This window comes from Rattus norvegicus, chromosome 7, assembly GCF_036323735.1.
Source record: "Rattus norvegicus strain BN/NHsdMcwi chromosome 7, GRCr8, whole genome shotgun sequence".
Classification (NCBI taxonomy): domain Eukaryota; kingdom Metazoa; phylum Chordata; class Mammalia; order Rodentia; family Muridae; genus Rattus; species Rattus norvegicus.
Genome location: NC_086025.1, coordinates 107,599,889 through 107,627,152, shown reverse-complemented (window position 1 = coordinate 107,627,152; position 27,264 = coordinate 107,599,889). Strand labels below are relative to the sequence as shown.

At 48.8% G+C, this 27,264-nt stretch overlaps 1 protein-coding gene across 22 annotated transcripts in view; it reads left to right on the top strand.

The window, feature by feature from the left end:
* The first annotated feature begins 253 nt into the window (after positions 1-253).
* Mroh5 (maestro heat-like repeat family member 5) overlaps positions 254-27,264 on the top strand; it is a 75,133-nt gene continuing 48,122 nt past the window's right edge. For 7 of the 22 annotated variants that reach the window (XR_005487233.2, XR_010053841.1, XM_039080230.2 and 4 more), the window contains exons 1-4: positions 298-628; positions 16,843-17,018; positions 17,852-17,997; positions 18,779-18,907. Coding sequence is in view for 20 of the 22 variants with exons in the window: in XM_039080230.2 (XP_038936158.1) it covers positions 456-628; positions 16,843-17,018; positions 17,852-17,997; positions 18,779-18,907 (624 nt within the window). In the remaining 2 variants the exon portion in view is untranslated. Of the gene's footprint in view, positions 629-1,275; positions 1,816-3,051; positions 4,059-4,113; positions 8,369-16,842; positions 17,019-17,851; positions 17,998-18,778; positions 18,908-27,264 lie in introns of those variants that run through there. The other 15 variants (XM_039080233.2, XM_039080231.2, XM_039080238.2 and 12 more) reach the window with 10 other exon arrangements.

The window sequence follows — 27,264 nt, the reverse complement described above, 5'->3', positions numbered from 1 at the left end:
CCCTCCCCGGCTTCCCTGGCGCACGGTGCAGGAAGAGGCCCGATGCGGGGACCAGAGAGGCAGAGGCTTTATTCGCTGTCGCGGGCGAGGGTGCGCCAAGCAGGACGGCCAGCTTCAGAAGGGAAGGCGGCGGCGGGCGCCAGCAGCACCAAGCCCGGTGGCCGACCAGCGCCCGCATAGCTCAGCGCCAGGCGCTCCAGGCGCCGCTTGCGCTCGGCTGCCTGCGCCGTGGCGTGCAGGGGTCGCAGTAGCGCGGGGGGCGGTGCGCCGGGGCCGCGCAGCAGGAAGTCGAAGCCCGCGCGGTCCCGCGGGTCGTAGAAGAGCGGCCCAGTGGCTGGGTCCGGGCCTGGCGGCCAGGAGAACGGGAAAGGCAGCGTGAAGTCCTCGGTGAGCACGCGGATAGCGAAGTCGTCCTCTTTGCCCAAAGCGCGGTAGGCGCGCCCGATGCCACGGAAATGCGCCTCCCAGAGCTGCGCGTCGCCGCCGTAAATGTCAGGGAAGCGCGGCGCAGGGGGCGCAGCCGGACCTGCGGCGGGCGCGACAGTCAGCAGGGGGTGTCCCACGCTTGTCCCCGGAGTGAGGAGGCTGGGGGACATGGAAGGAGAGGCCACTCGGCCAAAAGAACCAGGTGAGGGCCACTGGGGAGTGAGAACTGGGCTCTATCTCAACACCGAAAGGGGGCCTGCCTCCATCCCTGACCCCTCTCCTGCCTCCTTGTCACCTCTCCCTCCAAAGGGAAAGCTATCCACTTTCCTGAGAGCAGACTGTGGAGGCCTGCAAGGTCCTAAAAGTATGGAAAAGTCAGACCGCTGGGCGGAAAGTTCAAGATGGGGAGGAGGCTAGTTAGCCAGGAAGCCCAGGATAGTAGGATTCACCCAGCAGGTGGCGGCAAGCAGCAGTTGGGGCAGGACATGTCTGAGTCACTGAACAAAAGCCACGCTAACTACTGTGAATACATCAGACTGTGTGCCTGGTGGTGTGGGTCTTCAGCTCGGTTACCGTGAGGAGGAAGTAAGGGTAAGGAGAGTGGAGCTCTCAGGTGGAGATATGGGGTTACAGGAACCTGGCAGGACCGCAGATGCTGGTCCCCAGATGCTGGTCCCCAGGACAGGACGGAGGCCAGTCTCAGTCTCAGACTGGAAAATATGTGGGTTCCCACAATGCAATGGGGGTCAACATCCATTTTTGCTACAGGCAAAGGCCTAAGGAGAGGAAAGTCATGCGGGAGGGCTCAGTAAACCCACAGAGTGCCACACGGATGCCCAGGAGCCTCTGTTATCTTTCTCACATAGTGCACTTACTGAGCTCCTGCTGTGCGCAGTCGGCTCTGGGCTAGGTACTGTTTGTAGCCATGGGCCAGACAGCAAAGCCCGTTCTTCCACCTTCGTAGATAAACAAATGCCTTCTTGAGTCAGAACCTTGGGCAGGATGCGGGGTGTTATGCCAGGAGGAGAGATGAACTGGAGGTGACCCACCTAGCCCAGTGGGGAGAGACAGGTCTGCAGATGGTTTGAGATGCACAGGCAGGACCTGCAGGGCCACACCCTCAGTCTACAGCTCAGAGGGCCAATGACATCCCTGCCCCTATCCCCGCAGCCTATCCTGCCTCCCTGGCTGCCTTGGAAGTCCTGTCATACTGCTCAGTACCAGGGCGGGGTGCAGCCACAGAAGGGAGCACAGGAAGTTCTCTGAGGGGCTGGTAGAGACAAGTTTTGGAGAAGTGAGGACTGCAGTAGGTCCTGGGAGAGGAGACAGTGACTCCATCACAGCCCTGGGCATGGACAGGGTGGTTTTATCAGGCCACCGTTGTACCAGGTGAGTATACTTATAGAGGTACAGTAGGGAGAGCAGCAGGGAGACTAGTAACATAGCAGCTGCCTCTGGTCCGGGTGAAGCCGCTGGGGCCAGGACAGCAGGGAGAAGAGCCCTGCTTCTGAAGATATCTTAAAGTTAGTGTGGAGACGTGGAGTGGAGCTCTGTGGAGGAGGGGAAATGCGGGCTACCACTTGCTAGAGAAAGGCAAAGCTAAAAGAGAAGCAACCAAGGCCTGAGAATGGAGAGTTTGATTTGGAACGGGTTGGGTTGTAGCCTTCAGATGGGCCCATGGAGAGCACAGCTGGCTGGAGACAGACTTGGAGAAATGGGATTTAGAGCAATCACCTGAGGAGGGAGGGGAGGAGGAAGGGAGGAGGTAGAGAGAAATAGAGGGGGGAGGGGAGTGCAGGAGAGGGGAGAGGAGAGGAGAGGGGGGAGGGGAGTGGAGAAGAGATCCAGAGCAAAGCCTGGGGCCATCTGTCCTTGCCAGGTCAGAGAGAGAAGCCAGTGAAGAGACCAAAGAGAAGACAGTGATATAGGAGGAGTGTGGGAGACTCTGGAAGCAGATAGGGCTGAGTCACGTGCTACCAGTGGGTCACATCAAATGAGGCCTGAGAATTGGCCTCAGATTTAGCATCACGGAGGACATCAGTGACCTTGACCTGAGTTGCTTCAGGGAAATACAGAAATTAAGCCCGATTAGAGCAGGTCCAAGAGCAAAATGGGAGAGAAAGATTTGGAGGCAGCAAGGATAAGTAACCTTCCGGCAGAGCTTTGTTATAAATGAGGAGCAGAGAAATTGGGCAGTTGCTACAAGGGAAGTGAAGTTAAGAGAGCCTCCGGCCTCTGTGGTAATGGCTGAGGCAGAGGATGGCTTGGGTGTGGCTGCGGCAGAGAGAAGGGTGGGCCGGGAGTGGCTAAGGTGGAGAGAGTCAGGGCTCAGTGTGTGGGGGCAAGTACCTGAGTCCTGTGATGGTTTCAATGTCATGGGGAGGGAGGTTCACAGCCAGCAGCTGGGGCACAGAGAGAAGGCACCTGGTTGTTGCTAGGAGAGAGACCAGGTAACCAAGAGAGTAGTCAGCGCCCTGGCCTGATGGAGGCGCCCTTCAGGCAGCTGCTAAGAAAGGAAGGTGAAGACCTGGTTCTTCCAGCCCAAAGGACACAGACAATGGAGGGGTGGCACTGGGGGGTGGGGGGTCCCAAGCAAGGACAGGAGAAAGAGATTCCTGGCCAGGTGGGAAGCAAGACAAAACAGGGAGATGGCTAAAAACAGAGGGTGTGTTTCCCCCAAGTAGGACAGGAGCTTCCTCAAGGGAGCAGAACAGAGAAGAATTCTATAATGGATATAGGGGAGCTGTAGTCACCATGCTGACCAGATCTTGACCGAGCTCGAAGTAGATGAATCCAGAGGCCTGAGCCTCGGGAAGGGGAGAAGTCAGCAGGATGATAGGAAAACAGTGAACAGAGAGGGTAGTGTCCCCACTGGGGTGGAGGGCTAGGGTCTTAGAGGGTTTTTAAGGAGGTGTGACCAGAACAAAGGAGGCCCTGTCTGCTCTCCCCAAGGAGGGCTCTCAGGGCAAAGGATGGTTGCAGGAAGGAACTCGGAGGAAAAGACTGATGTCCTCCACTGCCTGAGCCCCACCCCCACTTTCTAGAAGACAGCTGGAGTGCTGCTCCCTGTTCCCACATTCTCAGAACCCACCTCCAATACATACATTCTCATCAGACATCTTCCCCATGTGTCTCACCTGGAGTGGTGACAGGGGGCGGGGCCAGACCAGTGGGGCTGAGGTCCCCAGAACAAGGGGAAGCCATGTCAGAAGCTAGGGTCCCACTTCTGTTTACGTGGCTGCCCAGGAGACTGAGAGGGTCCTTCTGGAAGACAGAACCTTGCGTTTAAAGGGGCCCCATCTGGAAGGGGGATGGGGCAGGGTTCATGAGAGTCGGAAGGTACCTTCATATCCTGTCTCGTCTCGGATCAGTGTGGTGTTCACAGGCCAGTCCATGCCCACAGGGCTCGTGAGAACTTGATTCCCCTCAGCCACACTACCCTGCCAGGGGCACTGCAGGAGTGTTTCCAGAGCCCAGGAGCTCCATCATCAGCCCCTAGCCTCAGCAACTCTAAAGAGCCCAGACTTGAGCCAGACAATGCTCCTGCTTCAGGAAGCTCTGTGGACTTGTGCTCTCCCCCCATGGCACTCCCATGGCTCCAGCAGAGGAATCAAGGATGTGGGGCTGAAAAGGTAAGAATCTCCAGCAGGAACTGCTGTGAGTAGCAGGGCTCCCTGAAGTCAGGAGAACTGAGCACTGTGGCATAGCCTCCCTGTGGTACCACCCTAGCACTCATGGTCCAGGAGCTAGTCATAGCCCTAAAAGAGGCTGGAAGGTATCGCTCCCCTCCATACATGCCTGCAGACTGTAAGGAGGACCAGGAGCCAAGAGAAGAAGTGAATGTCCATGCTTGTAGCTGTGTTTGGGGCCTGGAAGAGAAAAGACCCAACCTCCAACCATCACTGTTGCAAGTTCACTGTTGGGGGGTGCTATTTGTTACACAGCCACGCTGACTGATACAGCAGTGCTGCAGTGGGAGAATGGGGCAGCTTCATGGAAGAGTAGCCTATCCATCATCCCCTACCACTACCACCCACATCTGCATTTTCACATCTCCTGCTATCTCCCGCATTGCTCTCCTCTGCAGGGCAAACACCCTCTTGTCTTTCAGGTACCACTCTCTGCCCCCTTCCAAGGAGCCTTTCTGGTCTGCTCTGTATCTCTGAGCCCACAGAGCCATCAAGGGAAGTCACCTGTGTGAATTAGTCCCTCCCTTGACTTCTGTGGCCTCATTCATCCTGGTAAGGTGCCTGTCTTGCTCTAAGTGGCCCGTACCAAGACCACTCCCTTTCAATTCCATTCAGTCATAGTGAAAGGACTGAAGTCCCTCCCAGTCCCCAAATAGCCACAGCCAGGCTATTGCTCCCCTGATTTCCCTGACTCTTAGGGAATGCTGTTTCCTGGCCACCCATGACACTCCACCTCAATAGAGCTTTATTTAGTTCTGTGTCCCATGCACATAAGCTTACACCTTCAGTGCTACATCAATGTGCCACCCTGTCTATCTCCCAAAGTCTTGGACCAGTGCCCCTCATCCTTCCCCAGCCCTGCCAGCTACTGCTCCTCGTGACTAGGAGTCAACCCTGTGGTAGGAATGAGACCGGCCATATTGCCGGTCATGGTAGCTTTTTTCACTTAACACAGTGTCTTCGGCGTGTGGGGAGTGGGGCACATGCAAGACATCAGCTTTCCTTCTTGTTAAAGGCTGGATGGTATCCCCTGGGTGCCTTGTCATGTGCCCCTATCCAGTCAGCCATAATGGACACAGGCCACTCCCACACCCTGGCCTTGCGGTGGTGGCTGCAAACCAGGAGTGACAGACACGTCCTGAGATCCTAATCTCGATGGTTTTGGATGCGTGCCCAGAAGGGCGATTACTAGATCATATGGCACCGCTATGTTTAATTTTCTGAGGAACCTCCATACTGTTTTCTTTACTGGCTACACCCTGTCACACTTCCCCTCCCCCACTTCCCTGAGTCTTGCCTTTCGGTAGTCTGTCCTGACAGGTCAGAACTGGCAGCTTGCCCTGGGAGGCTCTGATGTACCTGCTGGTCAGGTGTCTGTCCACTCTGGAGAATGTCATCCTAGCCCTGCCCTGCTTTCATTGGGGTTTCTCTGTTGATGACTTGAGCATCTTCTTTCTCTGTTTGACTGTAACACCTTATCATACATTAGAGAGATGATTGCCAACACCTTCCCCTGGCTGGGGCATGTGTGGGGGGTGGGGGAAGGCTGCCTTTCGTTTTACTGTTTCCTGTGTTTTGCTGAAGTTTTTCGCTTGGACACTGCCTTCTCCATCTGTCTCCATCTTCTTCCCCTGTGCTTTTGGTTTCACATCCAGGGAGACCAATGTCAAACCCCCTGTCCCCAAAAAGGTCTTGCAGTTCATTCCCAGCCCGAGGTAGATGTCTCCAGAGGGTGTGAGTTGGTCAAAGGGACTGCGCTGTGCTGCTGAGAAGAAGGGAACAGACCCATGTCTGGCCGCTCCTCCGTCCTTCACCCACTGGGCCCAGCACAGTTCAAGGATCTGCAGCTCTAGAACTCAGAAACAAAGTCTGGCTTCTCAGAGGCCAGGAAGAACTAGGAAGGTGCACTGTGTTTCCTTAGGAAAGGGGTTCAAATTCCAGGGTTCCCAAGTTGCAAGAAAAAGAAAAAGAAAAAAATAACCTGCATCACTGAAACACTGAGGGCTGGGGAAGGCAGAGGGTGGGCCCCTCTGCTAGGAGAACTAGTATGCAAAGGTTTGATAGTGAAGCCCAAGAGAAAACTACCCGTGGCTTCCTGAGGAGATAAGATGCTGGACTCCCAGCTCATAACACCCCACTGCTGGTCCTAAGATGGAGAGGGTACTATACGGAAGCAGCTCACTACAGAGGCTCCAGGACAGGGTGGCAGGCTCAATGAAGTCCAGCCTTCACATCCCCTCCTCATCCTCCCCCCAGCCATAGCCCTCTGATCACAATCCTGTCTGTGACCACAGCGCCACCTACTGGCTGCATGGAGGACAGGTGACACATTGAGGCAAGATTGAGAGGCTAGTACCCTGGAAAGAGGATGACAGATAGCCGGGAGGCCTCGTCCCCACACCGGACTTGTTTAGAGGCCTGAGTCTGCATCCTGCTTCTAACACCGACAGCTGTGTGACCAGTGTCTGACTCCCTCTGAATTTCATCCCAGACCAGGACAGTGGGCACATCTGACCCCTGGGTGGCATGAGGAAGGGATGACCCCCACTTGACAGGGCACCTATGTCTGGCAGATGTTTGGTGGTGCTCGCAAGCTGACCAATACAAGCTCGGCATAGCCAGGATCACTGCTGAATTCAGGTTCTCATGAATACCATGGAAGCTTGTGGCTCATGCAAAGTCATCATTCCTACCCACACAGGTATAGTACACAGCTAAGAACTGGTCTTAGCGTAAGGACAGTATCATAGCTGCAAACCCAGGAAGGGATACGTATGGAGACTTGAGGTAATCTGTTTAAGCTTCCTGCGGCTTTATTTAACAAGCAACACACAGAATTCCTAAAAATTCAGGAACCACTCAGAGCCCACTGGGCTGGCTCCCACACACTGTTGGTGAAAGGCCCTAGGCAAAAATGGTTTTCAGGGTCCTAGGAGCCCCACATACACTCACAGAAGCCACAGTACCAGCTATGTTGTGACCTGCCTCATGGGATAGGTAAGGAGGTGTCCGCTCCCCCTAAACGAACCTGTCCAACGCTGCCCCTCAGAACGCGTGGCCTGGGGGCTCCATGAGCATCAGGAAGTCCGGACTGACAAGATCAAGGTGCGAACCAACTCTAAGTCAGCTAAGGGTCTCCTTTCCTTCTGGCTGCAGACAGAACCCTTTGGCCTCATTCACTTGGTTACCAGCCCCTGCCTTTCCTCCAAGGCAGGGAAACTGAGCTGGAGCCGTCATGGGGACTGCAGCTCAGCGTCAAAGCTGCTTATAGCAGACTGGAGCCAAGCAGCCCTCCATCTCCAGAGCCTCAGCTCTGAAGAGCCAGGCCCCAGCCTCCAGACTTCCCCAGACTAGTGGCCTTTGCAGATGTCCTCCATACAATCCCGCATGATGTCAGGATGGGATTCAGCTCTGTGGTGACCCAGACACCTGATGGGTCATACCTGGCTCTTCCCTCCATCTTCCTCAGGTGCCCCAGCCCTGAGACTTGTCTTCACAGTTCCACAAGAGCAGACCGCAAACCTTCCTGGTGTCTACACAGGCTTTCCCTCACTACTCCCCAGGTCCTCAGCCTAACATCCCCAACTGACAGCTGCACTACCCGGCCTTGAGGCCTAGCTTCCTGCCAGGAATGTCCAAGGCCAGGCACTATGACATCCAGCATCATCAGCCAGGACTGGCATCGTCACCATCTCTCACAGACTATTGTTAGACTGGGATGGTGGCCACCATTTGGCACCAGAACCAAGATTCTCTAGCACCCAGACAGGAGAGCATAGCATCTCATGTCTTCAGCTGGAGCCTTAAAGAGCAGTCAGAGTCACAGCCCCCATCTAGGCCCTGCTATCACCACAGGGTCCTGGACTCCTTTAATAGATGGTCCACTCATCCACAAGTAACAGAATGTCGGGGGCTTGAGGGACCAAGAGACAGACATGAAGCCTTACTGGGAACACACATCCTCAATGCATGTGCAGACCTGAGCACGCATCCCCAGCCTACAATCCTCAGAGAGTGCTGGCACCATAACACTGTCTCTAGAGGGTGCTCTGGACACTGGAGCCATTATGACCTCAGGGTGAGGTCAGGGCCAGTCAAGGCACCAGAGAAGGGACAGTGCCCAGGACAGTGCTAGCAACTGGGATCTGTGGGTGTCCTGCTCTGAATCTCAACATGGATGGGCAGCATTCTGACAGGTCACGCAGCCGCACCTCAATTGATAGGACCTCATCAGCCATGTCCCGCAACCCCAGGTCAGTTCAGCCCTGGAAGACATGGGAGAGCCAGAGGCCACCCAGCCCACAGGCACCTGGCTTTTTCCCTTTCCAGGGCAGCAAAACACATCCCAGAGGGTACATCCTAGGACAGCCATGCTGGCCAGTGTCTAGCGGTATCATCTCCAAGAGCAGACTAAGGGAACTTGGGGTGGGTTCCATGCTATTGCTACCCTCAGTGTGATGGGAGGCGTGGTGGAGCTCAACCACAAGTTCTACCCTTACCAGGAGAGGAGAGAACAGAAACTTCTCATGAGGCCCAGAGATGAAGATGGGCAAGGGTCACCACATAGTATGAGCCAGCAAATGGACAGCTGGACAGACAGGGATGGGCTGCTGCCTACTTCTGTGTCAGCTTCTTCAGGGCAGAGTGGGAAAGGCACAATCGCTTGTGTTTTTACAGACTTGACCTAGAGAAGAGGAGACACTGCTGTTCACACACACACACACACACACACACACACATATACACATGTACATGCATACCCACACACATATACATACAAATATATGTACCATATATATATATACACACATATATGCACATGTGTACAAGTACACATATGTATATATACACATACATGGGTATATACACACATATGTGTAAATATATATACATGCATACACGCATAAGTACATCTGCATATGCACACAAATGAGGCACCTACTGGGTAGCTTTACCCACAGGCCACAGCCTCAGCCTAGCCTTCCAGGTCTGCTGTTTTAAGTTGACTTCTTCCTCTGGCACATGGTCCCCTATCTCTTGCTCTTGCCTACAATGTCCAGAGCCCCCTTAGGTGGCCACTTCCCCCTATGTCTCACCTCACTGCAGTGTGATCCCCATGAGGGGAGTTGAGAGTAATAGTTGCTGACAAACTTTGCTCTATGCACGGGGCCCAGCTCCCAGATGCCAGCTTTATGAGGACACAGTCGACTTTGTACAGTGTACCAAGGACTGGGCTTCACCCACCATACTTGTCCTCTACAGTTTCAGATGACTTCTGAAGAGAGCTAGTTCCTGGCTCACTGACAGCCACCCTCCAGTTGAGCGTTCACATGGAATATCCTCCTGTGAAGACACCAACCCTGTGCTTGGGCCCCGTCCTCAGGACCCATCTTAACCTCAATCATTTGGAAGGTTCAACCTCCAAGGATACATGATGTAGTGAATCTTTTCACTTGAGCCCTAGAGCAAGGAGTGAAGCCTATTCATAGCAGGGTAGCAGCCTGCTCCACAGCCAAGGCCTCCCCTCTGGTCAGGTGCCTGCTGTTCCCTCCTCGCCCAACTTTAGAACCGTTTTTCCCCCAAACCTGTCCCCAGGATCTAGGAAACAATCTCACACAAGAATATCCTGCTAGATCCAGATGGAAAAGTAGGAGGCACACAAGCCGTCTACTGGAGTGCTCTCAGACAGCACGCATGCTAGCTAGGTTAATACTCTGAAGGCTATTCCAGGGCTCCATCCAAAGATTCAGAGGGGCTGGGGTTGCCTTGGAGATGAGAATTGGTAAAATACTGTCAGGTATAGCTTACAAGCTGAGAAGTGGTAGAAAATTATGTAGAGAGAGGGTCAGGCTGAAGTTTCAGATAAGTTTGTCAAGATGACACCTAAGTAAGACTTGAAAGAAATGAGCAGCTAGGAGCTAGAGAGATGGTTCAGCATTTAAGAGTGTGTACTCTGCTCTTAAAAAGTCTGATTCTCAACCACCCATGTCAGGGGACTCATATCTTCTGTAACTCCAGAGCCAGGAAATCTGATGCCTTTTTCTGGCCTCTGAAGGCACACATTGTGTGTGTGTGTGTGTGTGTGTGTGTGTGTGTGTGTGTGTGTGTGTGTGTGTGTACATGTATGTATATACACAAAGTCATTTAAATTTTAAAAACGAGGAACCAGAAAAGCAGTGATAGTAGGGTGACCTCCTGATAGAAGGGAGCAGCTAGTGCAAATGTCCTGAGGTTGTAGCTTGCCTGGGGGTTTAGAAACAGCCAGAACTCACTGGACTAGAGTGGAATGAGCAGGAAGCAGGATGAAATAAGATCCAACAGGATGGGCTCCCTTTTGCTCTCTGGATTTTGTTTGTTTTTGCCTATTTCCTGTATAGTCTTACATATAATAGAATTTACCAGTTTTAGTATGTCCTAGATCACAAAAAAGAAACTCAGTCCCCAAACATTTTCCCACACAGCCTTGTAGTGAGTAAGCTCTCAGCCACACTCAGCCCAGGAGCACCAACCAATGTTACCTTTTCCGTGATGTCAAAAACAACATGGAGTGTAGCCTTGGTGTCTGGCTTCTTTCATGTGTCATACTGTATTTCTGATGTCCGTGTCATTATTGGTCTGTTTTTACCGGGTTTCTGGGGGGTGCGCTATGGCGTTTTTAGAGAGAGCATTTGCACGCTTTGCGGTTTCAGCTGTTATAAGTCAGACACTATTAAACGTTGGTGCAGGAATGAATTTGTATGTGACTCTAACACAGGAGTGAAGACACACAGCTGGGATGCCTAAGTTACATGCCCACTGTGCGTTCAGCTTCACCCAAACTTTTTCCCCAAGTGCTGAGATTGTAATATCCCCACCCCAGCGCTGCAGGGACTTCCTGCTTTCACGTGCCCACAGCTTTTGATGTATTTGGTCTTCCAATATTATTTTTGAGATGCCCTGAGCTTCCCCTACCATGTCTTTGGTTTGTTTTGATTTTTTGGGGGGGGGTCTGTTTTTCAGACAATATGGCTTCGTCTAGCCGCTGCTCTGTCATCTGCTTCTCTCTACAGGTGGCTGTCCCATGAACTGTTTTGCCTGTTTGGTTCAGTTGTCTGTGTCTGGGTTTGGCTCAGAGTTCTTGATCTGTCTGGGACCCTCCCTGTTAACTCCATGCTGTTTTAGGTTATTTTATGCATGTGTTTAAAATATACATTGGGGTTGCTTTGTGAGCGTGTGTCCGAGTGTTTCACTGTGTGCAATATGCTGGCATATCTGGCCTGCCTTTCCTGTTAGAATTGCTTTGGCATATTTGTCAAAACTCAGTTGCCCTGGTCTGGGGAAGTTGCTCGATGGTTGGAGCACTTGTCTAGAAACCATGAGGACTAGAATTTGGATCTTCAGAAACCCATGGGTATGCTGGATAGTCGTGGCAGCCTGCCTGTAATTCCATCTTCGAAGAAATGTCTTTGTTGGGAAATTATCTTGTTAATTGACCCTGCCCACTGTGGGCAGTACCATCCCCACAGTTTAATGGATGTCATGAAGATGCCCTTGCCTCATCCTTGATTGGGAAGGAAAAGAGTATGTCTTTCATGGTTAAATGTGAGAGGATCTGGGGGAAGGGTTAGGAGCTAGGGGCGGGGTTATGTTCTTGAGGGCCATTTGAGAGGGCGCCTCTAATTCCATTTCTATTGTGATTTCATTGTTGCATTTTTCAAACACAGTCTCTGTGTCTGTTGATTGTGACTTTGTTCTTTAGTCTGTGGATCTGGGAAGTTATGTTGATTTCCTTACATTTTCAAGAGGAGCCCTACCTGGAGATGACAGGTGAGGAATTCCATATGTTTTTAAGAGAGTTTGTGTCCCTAGAGGAAGTGTATGAGCCTGTGCTTTCCTTTTTTGCAAGTCCACCGATGATCAGGTGTTGTGATGCACAACTTTAATCCCAGAACATAAGAAGCAGAGGCAGGGGCTGGAGAGATGGCTCAGCGGTTAAGAGCACCCGACTACTCTTCCAGAGGTCCTGAGTTCAATTCCCAGCAACCACATGGTGGCTCACAACTATCTGTAAAGAGATCCGATACCCTCTTCTGGTGTATCTGAAGAAAGCTACAGTGTGCTTATATATAATAAATGAATAAATCTTTAAAAAAAAAAAGAAGAAGCAGAGGCAGCTGGATCTTGTGAATTCCAGGTCCCAGGACTGCCGGGACTGAACAATGCGACCCTGTCAGGAAGAAGACTTGGAAAGAGCAGGCTTGGGTATCTCACAGGATGAGTTGGACTGTGTTATTTCTTGTTTTCTAGATAAATGTCAGTATTATTTCTCCCCCAAGTGCTCTGTCAAAAGTAAGGAGCTGGTGGGCCTGAAGTGTTCACTGTAGGATGTTTCAATATAAAATAATTTTTATCATACATGAGCTTGTTATTTGCCTCTAGAATGAGTGTTGGCATTTTCTGGCCTTACTCGTCTGTCCAATCTGTTGTCATCCTGGCTTGAGTAAAGTTATGCATTCTATTCCTTTATCGCCCTACAAACACCTATAAGGTGTATAGTTAGGCACCACTCTCTTTAAAACTAATCATTTACATCTCCTTTTTGCTTTTTTTTGCTCCACAAGGGACTTGTCAATGAATTTGGCTTTTCAAAGAACCAGTACCGGGCTTTGTCAGTTTTCTCTGTTTGTTTGGGAGGAAGGGGGTTCATTTTTATTTTGAAAATTTTGTTCGTACAGCATATTTTGGTAATAATCTTTCCCCTCCCCTAACTCCTTCCAGATCCTCCCCACCGGGCTTGCTACTATTTCTTTATTTTGTTTCTGATTTCTGATTAACTCTCTCCTTCCACCCTGTGGGTCTTGGGGATTGATCTCAAGTCATCCAGCCTGATTAAAATGTCCTCAGTGCTCAGCCACCTCGCCAACCCTCTGGTTCTTGCTGTTTTCCTCCCTTAAGTTTAATATGCTGTTTTATTTTTACAGATGGGATCCCTAGTCCCTGGAGATTTGTTTATCTTATGTGTATGAGTGTTTTGTCTGTGCACTGCATGGATGCCTGGTCCCCACAGAGTTCAGAAGACAGTGTCAGATACCCCTGAAACATGTCCGTTCTAGGAATGCAGCCTAGCTCTTCTGCAGGAACAAGTGCTCTTAACGTCTGAGCCATCTCTCTAGCACCTGTCTGTCGTTTTGTTTTTAAGACAGGATCTCACTATGTAGCCCAGGCTAACCATGAACTCATAATTCCCCTGCCTCAGCCTTGTGAATATGGATTACAGCGGAGGCCTGCCACTCGCACCACGGATACAGTCCGTGCAGGAAACACAGACTCCGGTCTTTCCTCCCACGTTTTGGCAGTCTTTGCTGCTAGATGGTAGCGTTTGAATCACTCGCATCCCATGTGACTGCTGACGTAACTTGGTGTTCCTGACCTGTGTCTGTTATTGTCGTTTTGCAGTTCTGACTTTGTGTTGATGCCCTTCTTTGTCATCGCTTAGGTATTTATAGTGCGCAATACGGCCTTTGAGCTGCACCTCACCACTTACCGTGCCAGAGCTGTCAACACATCATTAAGACTCTCCCCGATCTTACACCGGTTATATCTTTTAATTCTACATGTGCTACAAGCCCACAATGCATTGTTTCACAGTAAATATTTTAAACAAGCAGAGACCTTTTCGAATCAGTTGCATATTTAGCCTCTCTGGTGTTCTTTATTCTGCTATTTCCATACATGGATCTGTCAGTCTCCTACCTCTGGGTGGGGGGTTGAGGGGAGCTCCTCTAACACTGTCTGTGGTCTGGGTCTCTGGGGATGAATTCATGGGTGGAGGGACACATTATTAAAAAAATGCCATATCTCACCTGAAGGTTTCAAAGATATTCTCTTGGATAGAGTCTTCCAGATGGCTGAGGTCCCCACCCCATCCCCACCTCTTTCTGGTCTTGTGTTTTGTGTCGTTCTAACAGGGACACTGCTGCCTGGTGGGTTTCCTTTAATATATCTTTGTTGCCCTTTGTGGATTTTTGTTTTGTTTTTCTTGCCTTTGGTTTCAGGTGGCAGACCACCACCACCCATGTCATTTGGTGTGTTCTTTGTGTCTCTTTGCTCGAGGCTCACTGAGTGTCCTGGATGTGTGGCTCTGTAGTCTTTATCAGACTCGGAAAGTATTAAGAGATTGCGAGTCGCCCCCATAGCTTGAAAACTCTGCCCCGCCTTGCCTAGTCTGCTTGTGTTTTCATTTCCAGATCTTTGCTCTTTACCAGTTTCTCCTTCCGAGGTGTGCAGTCTGCTGTTGGGGCCACACGCTGGAGTCTCCATCTAAAGCATGATTCCTACCCTTTTTATTTCTCCCCTTTCTTTCCTTGGCAGCCTTATCTCATTCTACCATGTTGAACATAACTGTTTCGGCGACCTTGTCCATCCACTGATTTTTGTGACTCCTGCATTGGTATGCATCTGTTTGTTTGTGACAGGATTGCCCACTGTAGTCCTGGCTAGTCCAGAATTTGCTATGCAGACCAATCTTGCTGAGACATCCTCTCACCTCAGCCTCCCTAACGTTGGGTGTACGGGGCCTTCCATATTGATTATGGTCCATTAATTATCGTCTCTTTGTGGATTGTTTCTTGCTATGTTACATTTCTGGAAAATTTCAAGTGACTGCCAGTAACCATGAACTACGCCTGGCTCAGTATGATGCTGTTCCTGCACCAATGAAGATTCTTCAGCTCTGCCTGGAATATGGACTGTTAAAATAGCTGCTCTCTCTGAGCCTTGCTTTTTAGAGCTTTGACGGGGAGAGCAAGAGCATCCTTGCTTGGGTAGATTTTTCCCTGTATTCGATGTGAGTCCTTAAAGACTTCATTATGGAGATAGGAAAGGAATGAATGCTTCCTAGCCCTGAATCAGCTCTGAAGCTTGTTTCTTCTGCTCCTAATCCTTCACACACCAAAGTCAGATGAAGATGGGGTTGAAGGGGATACTGACCACCGAGATCTCCCCACACTGCCACCCTCCAGGTCAGCAGCTCACCAACACCACAGGCTTTCCTGGCCTCCACTGGGAACTGGGTTGTATCTCAGCAACCAGGTTTCACAACCTAATGCTCGCCCTGGAGACTTGCATGTCTCTGGGATCATTGTCCTGTATTGATGGTGTCTACTGATGACCACGGTCATCTTCTGCCAATCTCTGATTTCATAAAGCAAGAAGGAAATCTGGTCCTGGTGGCTCCATCGTGGATGCACGGGTGGCAGGGATCAGAGACACGGTATGACAAGTGTCTCGTGTGAAACAATGAATATATAAAACATTAGCGACTGTTACCTTCTGGTATAATCGTGACGGCTGTCTTTTAAAACACTCATGATGGCTCTTTTATAATATGCCTCGTGACCATGTTTAGTCTGCAGGCATGGTTATCCTCCTCACCTACCCTAGAACAGGCCCCCCGCGTAGGAAACGTGTGGAACTGAGAATTACGTATGAACTAGCAGATGGCAGTCATGAAGCAAGGAACAGAAGCCAATATAGAGGCACAGAGGAACTAGACTTGGGCAGCATCCAAAGCCAAAGGGCCTTTTCTTCAAACCCTTTATGGTAACTGCCAGTCTAGGGAGATACTTTGCACACTTTTCCAAAGCATAAAGCCCTGTATCGTCTGTGTTCTTACCACTACTGCTCCTGCAGATCTGCCCATGTACACAGAGACCCCTCAGGGGATACCTGGGTAGGCAGGATATTACCTATGCTGCTCTGAAACTTTGGCTATCCAAGTTGATGAGAGAGAGAGAGAGAGAGAGAGAGAGAGAGAGAGAGAGAGAGAGAGAGAGAGCGCACTGGAATGAGCAACCCTGAGCCCTTCTGGACTATTAGTGTGTCTGTCTGTCTGTCTGTCTCCCTGCTGGGCCAGGCTGCCTACTCCAGACCTTAAACTTCTCAACTCATAAGAATCCTTTGCCTGAGAAACTTTTACAAGACCCCAGGGATATAAGTGTATATAACAGGCATACAAGCCAAACATTCCCTAAGACAGGTATATACAACAGGCATGCAAGTCAAACACTGGCTGATCATAAAACCACAAAGCATTTTCTCTTAATCAATTATTTGGTAGGTAGGATCTTACCATTTATTAAAGATGAAAGCAAATTAGTTACTAATGAGATGGATGTGCTTGTTTGTCTAACACAATATAATCCAAAGTTACGCCAATTTGATGCTTACATGCTGGGTAATGCTGGCAGGAAACTATTCAAAGTTCATTTTCCATGATGCTGTGTGCAGGGCAGAATGTGTGGGTGGTGTGTTCAGGATGTAGGCTATGGTGAGCTCACACGACGCCGCTCAGGCAAACACTTTCAGAAATACCCCAATTCACAATGTGTTTGATTTTGAGTTTGGTTTTGGTGCGCGTTCAGAAAGTTTACTGTCATCAAATTTTTGAGGCTCCAACATGCAGTTAGTTACATGACCCTGTGTGGGTTCAGACCCGGTCTAAGAAGCTTTGACTTAATTCAACAGTGTCCTAGAGCCTCAAGGTAAGCTCACACACACACACACACACACACACACACACACACACACACACACACACACACATTTCAGGCTCACCAGACCACTAAACAGAAGGACAGACACATGGAAGGACATTGCAGAGCCCGATCCAGAGTAAACCACGCCCTGCACATGACCACGTATAGATAAGTGCACATGATGTTCACACCCAGAACTTGCTCCATTTCAGAATCTTCTCCCACGTTTCTGTTTCTACGAAGGAGTCATCGACATGTACCCAGGAACCGCCAGACTATGCCTCCTGGGGCCAAGAGTCCCACCCTACCACCTTCCTGCTGTGCAGATCCAAAAGCAGCCAAACTTCCCTGGAACACGAGTTATTTATGGAGGAAGCCTACAACTCAGGTGAGGGTAGCCTGGGCAACAGGTCCCACCTAGTGCTTCCACCGGAAGTGGTCCTGAGGATGGGTAGAAGGAGCTCCTTTCTAGGACTCAGTGTATCACAAAAGTTGCGGACACACACAGTCGTCTGTGAGCCCCCTGGCTTGTTCTTGCCTCCTGAAGCACCAACAAAATAAATCTTAAAAATGCCATCTCCTCCTCCTGGCCACACCTCCTCTCCAACCACAGCATTTACATTTCAGCTTAGACATGAGCCTCCCTTCTGGAGCTTTCTTCTTCTTCATTCCAGTGCCAAAGGGTATCAGGTGACTAGATAGACAGTTGAAAAAATCAAGGAATTTGTGTATGGAAGGATAAAGAGATGATTTTTGAGTGGATTTATGATGATATGGGTGAATATAATGGCTAAATGGATCGAAATATGTATTAATAGGTAGTAGTTAGCTGGGTGTAGGAGTGGGTGGATTTTGGAGTACCTGGGTAAATGGGTGGTTAAAGAAGTATGAAATGAACAGGCATGAGATGAAGAGATAGATCGCTGGATATATAGGAATCAGGAGGAATTGATGGGTGGGTGGGTGGACAGAGGGAAATATCAATAAGAGAAGAATATGCAGATGAGAATGTGTCCCACCTTAGAATATGCAGATGAGAATGTGTCCCACCTTAAGCCCCATGAAGGACCACTTAGAAAGCAAGACTACCAGACGACTCTCACCCAGTGTGTCTGACTCTCACTCTCACTATATGCCTGCCCCTCCTTCCCCACCCAACCCTCTGCCACAATATGACCTCCCAAAGGCCTGTCATCCTCACATCCTTCTTGTCATCTTTAGCCATCTGCTTCAAGATGCTCCGAGACATAGGCACCTCAGACCTTCTCCAAACCAAGTACCTCACCAAGAAGATAAAGAGGATGGCTCAGAGGTGCCCCAACCTGGTGATGGAAACCATCCATGACTACTTCAAAGACAACCCAGAGGTGGTGTTGCTAAGGCCCCTGGGGCATGGGGAGGATAGGGGAGCACTGGATTCCACACGTGACTCAAACCCTGAATCTTACATAGGGAAGTTCCATCATTCTGGCAAAATTTCAATGTCCTTCCATGCCAATAGGCTAAGGAGGGAGGAAGGGAAATGTGCCGACTTAATCTCACCACACTCGGAGCACACTCATGAGGTAGAGGCTTTGACTCTCACAGATGAGGAACTATGTATGGCTTGGGGAAGAGGAAGATTTGCCTAAGGTCACAGAACCAGTAAATGGTAGAAACTGGTGGGTGAACACGTGGGTGGATAGGAGTTGGGCAAATGGGTGGATGATGGATTGATGGGTGGATGGGTGGATATAGTGGATATAGGGTTGGGTGGGGAGATTGGTGGGCAGATGGCTACAGTGACTGACGGAGAGGTGGATTGATACAGGGAGGGAAGGAAGGAAGTGTGGGTACTGAGTACACATGGAGATGGAAGCATTCATTTATGAATACTTGAATGCATGAGTGCACGGATGAGAAAAACCTGCCCAAGTGTTGATGAAGAGAGGACCTCACTTTGAAGGGGGAGTTTTTAAGTCCACAGCAGTTCCCTGAGGACAGACGAGCTCTTCTTCCTCCTCAAGTCTGTAGGCCAGGTTCAAGCTTAGCACTGGCAAGTGTCCCCTAAGAATTGCCAAGTGAATGTGTGCCTCCCTCCGGCCTCCTTTCATATTCACCCGTCACTGTCAGACACCATGGTTTCAACCTAGCCTCTGTCCTCCACAGATCTCCTGCCGACACAGACTGCGGCTGTTCGAGGTCCTGGTGACGGTCATTGGAACCCTCAATGTCCTGGAGGAGACCTGGCAAAAGTGCTTCATGCAGCTGGCCCTGGAGCACATGACCAAGTCCACGGTAGGCCACCGCCCCACCCCCAGCACACAGGCTGGTTCCTTGAGGGCTTCCAAAAGCCCTTCAGTCAGCCAATCGCCTGGGGGTTCAAGCCATGCGTGTATGGTATCTCTGAGCTCTCCCATCCGCCTGTTTTCTGTATGTCCTTGGCCTTGAAATGACCTCTTCAGCAGAACCATCTCATGTGAGACCTTGCTAGACCCATATACAAAAATCAACTATCTGGCTTCAGCCCTACTCTTTCTCAGGATGTCTCCTCCTGGCCATCTCTTCCCCGATGCCCACACACCAGCATCTGGAAGAACTATTGCCAGCTTCACCCACTCTCAGACCCCAACCCAGCTTCAGCTCCTGCCTCTTGGGTACCTGCTTGATGGAGACATAAAGCCTCGGGACTCAGCTGCCCCAGCCCACCAAACTAGGCATGAACCAGAAATATCAATGGTTCCCTAACATTCTGTAGGGCATTCCAGGGGCCTGAAACAGGTGGTTTTCTCCAGATCCACTGACCCTGGGGAGCCCCGTGTTGAACTACTCTGTATACACAGCACGAATGGTTTTCAAAAAAAGAGTGACTGTCACCAAGATGTACCACAGTCCAAGCTACAGCCTTCTACAAGTGAGACAAGGCTGATTTCTCTGTCCATATCACACAGAAGGTTCATGTCACAAGGAGAAGGTTTGTAATAACATACTCACTGCCACTTCCTAACGGTGGCCCAGCACAATGCCATCCAGGGGAAGCCATCCAACACAAGGGCAGGAGGGAGCCAGAGGTTCTAAGAGACTCTGAGTATGGTAGGTAATTAGATGGAGATGGTCCCCAGGCCACCAAATGATGACATGGGTGGGACAGGGCCCGTGGTTGCAGAGTTAAAATCTAACCGCTATACAATGCTCACACCCATCAGGATGGGAAGAACTTTGGCTTGCTGGGTATTTTGTACAGTCCTGACATCAGCCAGCTTACCAGGTGGATATTATTACAGGAAGAGGTGTGCCCACCCCACCAAGAGGGTCTTATGCCAGAAAGAGGATGGGGGCTCCCATAGTTAGAGGACTTTGCCAGTCCACAGGGTAGAGAGTGGACTTGATGAGCTGCCTGGTTTTCAGGGGAGTCTGAACAGCCTTGATGTAGACTACAGAGGAAAAAGAGAGCAAAGACTGTGTTTACCTAATTCCTTTTTTCAAGTTTTTTTCCCCATCATTGTGAAGTATGCTGGCTTCGTTAAGGAACTACACAGCAGAAGCCAATTCTTTTTTTTTTTTTTTTCCGGAGCAGGGGACTGAACCCAGGGCCTTGCACTTGCTAGGCAAACGCTCTACCACTGAGCTAAATCCCCAACCCCTTCAGAAGCCAATTCTTAACAGTGAATGTCTGTCATACTAGCACATAAGCTGAGGCAGAAGAACCACCATGAATCTGAGGCCAACCTGGACCACACAGTGTGTTCCAGGCCAGCCTGAGCTACAGAGTAAGGTCTTGTCTCAAGAAACTGAAAGAAAACCAGCAAGCCAACAACAGAGCTGCACACACTGGTGCAGCTGCAGGCTTATTTCAGCAATGCCCCAGGACAGGGACCGCACCTAGAGGTGAGTGCTACCGATCATCCCGGGGCATCATCTCCCTGGAGTGGACAGGGACCGCCTGAGGCTTTCTGACATGAGGCTGAGGTTTGGCAAGCTGAGTGTGGATGTGGCAAGGGGGCCAGGGCTGCTCCGCATTTTCTGCCTCTGAACACGTCCAGATGTGTCCCCACCTCTGCACCACAGGGCTTTTGGCAGTGGCTCACACTGTCGGAGCAGAGATCATCTTCGGACAGTCCAAAGTCCAGGACACACACATTCCCTGGAGGCGTCTTCACCAAGGTCCAATTTTGAGTTGAAAGGTCCAATTTTGAGTTGAAAGGTCCAATTTTGAGTTCTCAGCTTCTAGGAAACTCTCCATTCTCTTGCAACGTGGACTAAAATAAGATCACTGCCCCCTAGTCTTGGTGCCTTCAGTGTAACTGTTAAAATCAAAGCCATCTGAGCCCAGATTAATCATATGTCCCCTTTTTCCCTCCAAGAGCCCAACATGGCTTTGCCCTGCATGCTCTAGACTTCCACCCTGAGTCTAATCACGGCGCCACGGTCGTGGCCACGTGCCCTCGGTCTGGCAGCAGAATCCTCTGATTCCGGAAAACCGCTGAGCGCCCTGTGCTAGTGACAGCATCCCTCTGCTCTGCGCCAATGCTGATACGCAGAACTCTCTCTCTCTCCAAGCTTCTCGACTCCTATCCCATCTCTCTGGACTAAAAGTTCACAACATTCCAAATCTTCCAGCAAGCATTGTAAGTGCTGCATCTGGAACTTTTGGGAGAAAACAGTTCTGGTTTTATTAGGATCGACTCACTGTACAGAAGAACGGGTTTTGCTGTGACACCTAGAAACACGCGCATCGTGCATGCTGCTTTTATCCAGTCTTGTTCTTCCTTCCCGCACAACTACCGCTAATCATCTTCCTCTCGCAAGCAGTCTCCCGTCCATTTTCATTTTTTTTAACGTATTGTTTAATCTAGATTCCAGGTATAAGACAAGACAAGGACATCCATCTTTCCCCATCTGGCTTATTTCACTTGATCTCCTGTTACATCTATTTTCCTGCAGAAATGGAATCAGACATACATCCTTTGTATGTCTGAATAAAACTCCACTGTGTGTTTCTACTGCGTCTTCTTTATCCATTCATCTTCTGACAGAGAACGAGGCTAAGTCCATACCTTGACTGTTGCAAACAGGGCCATGTAAACATGGATATGCACATGTCTCTGTGGTAGGTTGACTTAAGACCCAGGAGTGGTAAAGGTGGATCATGTGACACATCTTCTTTTAGTTCTTCGAGGAACGGCCATACATAAATCTCACCCCCTACCACCATCCTCACCAGGACTTGTTCATCTTCTCAATGGCGCCCTGTGCTACATAGGTTTTATTGTTAACTTGTCATGAGCTAGATTCAACTGGGAAAAGAAAATTCCTCCGGATTACCCTGAGTGTGTATCTTTACTGCTAATTGATGTAGGAAGGCCCAGCCCACTATGGGCAGTACCATCCCTAGGCAGAAAGATAGCAAGGCTTAAACCAAGTGTTCCTGCCTGATTTCTGCTTCAGTTCCTGCTCGAGTTCCTGCCCTGACTTCCCCCACAAGTCAAATAAACCCGTTTCTACGCTAAATTGATTTCAGTCGATGAGTGTTTCACCACAGCAGCATGAAACCAAACTATAACACAGCCATTCTCTGTAGGATGATAGGGAATCTCGATGTAGTTCTGACTTGGCTTTCCCAGAGGACTAAGGATGTTGAACTTTTTTTCAGACGCTTATTGACCGTTTGTACTGCTTCTTTTGAGAACTGCCTGCTCCATTCATTATTGGATGATTGTCTTTTGGTGTTTAATTTTCTTAGCTCCTTAAATGCTCCCGATATTAATCCCCTGTCAGATGAATAGCTACCAACGATTTCCACCCCATCCTGTGGGCTGACCTTTCACCCTGATAATTGTTTCTTTTGCTGTGCCAAAGCTTCTTAATTTCATGCAATCCCATTTGTCAATTCTTGCAATTGTTTCCTGAGCTATTAGAGTCCCTTTCAGAAAGTCCTGGCCTGTGCCTATGTGAACGAGAATTCCTGGAAGGAATCTGTGTCCGCAAAGGCTGATTAACTGACTTCAGCCATGTGGAGAGGGCAGAACGGTGCAAACCCAGAGCTTAATTGCAGTTTATCGTGGGCTATCTTTAGCCTACTAAAACAGCCACTCCTTGCCCTCCTCTGCATGAGAACAAATACTCCATCACTAAGAGACATAATATTCTAGCATATTTTTAAAAAACCCTTTAGAATGCATTAATTTATCAAAACCCTAGTTTCCCACCAACCAAAGGGATAAGATGTTATCAGCAGCTAAGGCCTAAAGTAGAGGCCCATCTGGCTTTAGCCCTCCTCCCTGCTCTAGTTGGAAAATACCTCCACTCTGGCTTTCTTTTGTTCTGTCACTATGAAAAGTCCATAAGAAATGCCACCTGCCTGGGACATGGAATTTAGAGAAGACTAAATCTGTGTTCTAGATTATGGTCACTCATACTCGGCTCCAAAATAAACTATCTTCTATCCCCTTTGAGATGAGAGCTGATTAGTTTCAAGTTGTCAAGTCTTACGTGAAAGTCTTTGATCCATCATAAATTGAATTTTATCTGTTGTGAGAGATAGTGATCTAGTTTAAGACGTCCACGTGGGGATGATCTGACTTTTTTTCCAACACCATTTTTTAAAAGCCATTCTTCTCTGCAACATAAATATTTTTGGCACATTTGCTGTAAATCAAGAGGCTATAGTGTGTTCATTTCAGGAGTCTCTACTCTATCCCATTGGTTGGTTTGTCTGGTTTTGCATCAGCACCACGCTGGCTCTGTTACTGTGGCCCTGTGGTGTAGTGTCAATACCTCTGCCATGACTCTCACTGCTTAGAGTTTTTTGGTATCCAGCATCTTCTGAGATTCCATATTAATTTAAATTTTTTTCTCTTTCTACGAAGAACATCATTACATTTTGATGGGGCCATATTGAATCTGTAGACTGCTTTTGGTAAGGTAGCCAGTTTCATATTATTTATCCCGTCAATCCATTAACAGTGAAAGGTCTGTCTTCTGGTGCTTTCTTTAAATCCCTTGGGCAGTGTTTTAAAGTGCTGATGCTACAAGTCTCTCACTTCCTTTGCTGCGTTTATGTCTCCATTGCTGCTTTCGACGCTATTGTAAATTGGATTTATTTTCTTGCTTTCTTTCTTAGCATGTGTATTATCAATATAGGAGCATTACTGAGATATAGAAAACCGCTGAGTTTCGCATGTTCATTTTTGTGTCCTGCTACTTTGCTAAGTGTTTGCCAGATCTAAGAGTTCTCTAGTGGTGTCTTTTGGGGTTTTAGTAGAGCAATGGTTCCCAACCTGTGAGTCACAACCCTGTTGGGGGTCGAACAACCCTTTCTCACAGAGATCACATATCAGATGTTTACATTACAATTCATAACAGTAGGAAAATCACAGTTATGAAATAGCAATGAAACAGTTTTATGGTTGGGGGTGGTCACCATAGCACGAGGAACCATATTAAAGGGTCACTGTATCCTGAATGTTGAGAAGCACTGGTATAGAAAGAATCACGTCATCTGCAAATGGGACGGAAGTAATTTGAGTTCTTCTCATGTCATTTGTTTCTGTATCTTTGTACGTTCACGAGAAATTCAAACTCTATACCAGATACAAGGGTAAAGAGTAGACATGTTTGTCTCCTTCTTGATCTTAGGGGAAATGCCCTCAGCTGCCTTCATTTATCGAGCGCTCAATGTAGATCTGAATGTATGGCCTGTGTTGTGTTGAGGTATTTGAATGTATGGCCTGTATTGTGTTGAGGTATTTGAATGTATGGCCTGTATTGTGTTGAGGTACACTCCTTTTAGTCCTGGCTTCTTCAGAGTTTTTATTATGAGATGTGAATGTTATCAGTTGCCTTTTCGGCGTCTACTCATATGATCATATGATATGGTCATGTGATTTCCATCCCTCATTCTATTTCTATCCTATGGACACTTTATTAATTTCCATATATTAGACTATCCTTGAAATGAAGCCAACTTGATTTTGGTGTATGATTTTTCTTGGTTACTGTTCTATCTCTGTGAAGAGATGCCATGACCAAGGCAACTGCTATAAAAGAAAGCATTTATTTGGGGGATTACTTACAGGTTCAGAGGACTAGTCTGTTACCATCGTGACAGAAAACATGGTGACAGAAAGGCAGGCATGGTTCTGGAGAAGCAGCTGAGTGCTTTGCATCCTGATCCATAGACAGCAGACAGACAGAGAGAGAGAAGAGAGAGAGAGAGAGAGAGAGAGAGAGAGAGAGAGAGAGAGAGAGAGAGACTGACCCTGGAATGGGCTTTTGAAACCTCAGAGCCCATTCCCTGCAATGTACCTCTTCCAACAAAGACACCTCTCCTAATCCTTCCCAGCTGGGAACCGAGCATGCAAATATATGAACCTACGGGAGCTAATCTCATCCAAACCACCACACTCCATTCCAGGGCCCTCGTAAGCTTATAGTCACATCATAATGCAAAATTCGTTCAGACCAGCTTCAAAAGTCACCATCATCTATTACAGTCTCAACACTGTTTAAAGTCCAAAGTCTCTTCTGAGACCCAAGGGAATCTCTTAGAACTCTCTGTAAAGCAGATCACATACTTCAAGCATATAATGTCACAGAATCTATATTAAGTTCCAAAACGGGAGAAAAGGGAGCGTAGTGAGGAGATCCTGGGCCAAAGCAAATCCAAAACCCAGCTGGGCAAATGCCACTCTGCATCTCCATGTCCAATGTCAAAGGGCTCTTCAGAACTCCAATCCATTCGACCTTTGTTGCCTGCAACACAGTTCTCTCTATTGGGCAGGTTCCAGGCCCAGACAGCAGCTCTCCTTGGCAAGTATCCCCATAGTTCCGGCATCTCCAACATCTTGAGGTCTCCAACACAACCCAGGCTTCGCCTTCAAAGCTTCACACAATGGCCTCTGCAGGTGTCCATGCAAAGACTTCCCTGACACAGGCCTGGCTTCCCCTCCTTTCCATAACTGGAGAGGAAAATTCCACAGCCCCTTTCCCATATTCTTCACACTAAAACCAGAACCACATGGCCAAAGTTACAGAGTTCTCCTGCTTGCTGGGGCTGGAACCTGAGAGCCTCGAGTTACATTGTATCAGCTTTCCTTCTATGGTGGTTTCATTTGCTACTTAAGCTTTCCTTTAATTCCTTCTCACAAACTGAAAGGTCAGCTAGGTGGGACCTTGCCCTAAGGTTAGCACTCTTTTTATTCCATGTAGCATCAGACTTTCCTTTATACTTTTTATCTCCTTCAGCCCAGTATGTCATTACCTTTCCTTAGCCCCTTTTCTCCTCAAGTTGTACTTTTTCTATTTCTCGTTACACTGTTTGCTCTTTTTCATTGTAGATCTGCATGAAAGTGGGCACTAATAGCCATACAGGACACACAGGATGCAGTCAATACTAACGCCTTGAAATCTCCTCTGCCAGTGGCATTAACCCCAGAACTCTTCCATTAAGGACAAGGGCGAAAAGCAGCCTCATTCTTTGCCAAAATATCACTGTCTCCCATGTTCCTGCTATAGCCCTGTAAGCTCCACTTAATATGTTCATCCACTTTTCCAGTCCAAAGTCCCAAAATCTTCCATTTTCCTCCAAACAACAGCATGGTCAGGCCTGTCAGTAATACTCTACTCCCTGGTTCCAACTTCTGTCTTAGTCACTGTTGCTGTGAAGAAACACCATGGCCAAGGAAATTCTTATAAAAGAAAGCATTTAATTGAGAGGCTTACAGTTTCTGAGGGTCAGTCCATTGTCATCATGGCAGGGAGCATTGTGGCAGGAAGAGAGAGAGAGAGAGAGAGAGAGAGAGAGAGAGAGAGAGAGAGAGAGCGAGCTGTTGACTTTTGAAATCTCAAAGCCCATCGCCAACAAAACACCCTTACCAACAAGAACACACCTCATCCAACAAAGGCACACTTCTCATCCTTCCTGTCTTAGTCAGGGTTTCTATTCCTGCACAAACATCATGACCAAGAAGCAAATTGGGGAGGAAAGGGTTTACTCAGCTTACACTTTCACATTGCTGTTCATCACCAAAGGAAGTCAGGACAGGAACTCACACAAGGCAGGAACTTGGAGGCAGGAGCTGATGCAGAGGCCATGGAGGGATGTTACTTACTGTCTTGCTTCCCCTGGCTTGCTCAGCTTGCTCTCTTATACAACCCAGGACCACCAGCCCAGGGATGACCCCACCCACAATGGGCTGGGCCCTCCCACCTTGATCACCAGTTGAGAAATTGCCTTACAGCTGGGTCTCACAGAGGCATTTTCCTTAACTGAGGCTCCTTTCTCAGTGATAACTCCTTGTGTCAAGTTGACACACAAAACCAGCCAATATACCAACAGCCCACTAAGAACCAAGCATTCAAATATATAAAAATATGGAGGCCATTCTCATTCAAACCACCACAATGGTATTAATGTGTTCTTGAATTTGTGTCTGATAGTATTTTATTGAAAATTTTTCTACGTACATTTGGGAATTTTGTCTCTCTGTCTCTCTGTCTCTGTCTTTGTCTCTGTCTCTGTTTTCCTCTGTGTATCTTTGTCTCTGCCTCTCTCTCTCTCTCTCTTTCTCCGTGTGTGTGTGTGTGTGTGTGTGTGTGTGTGTGTGTGTGTTCATACCTTTATATGATTTAGCTATTGTTTTGGTTTAAGTGTG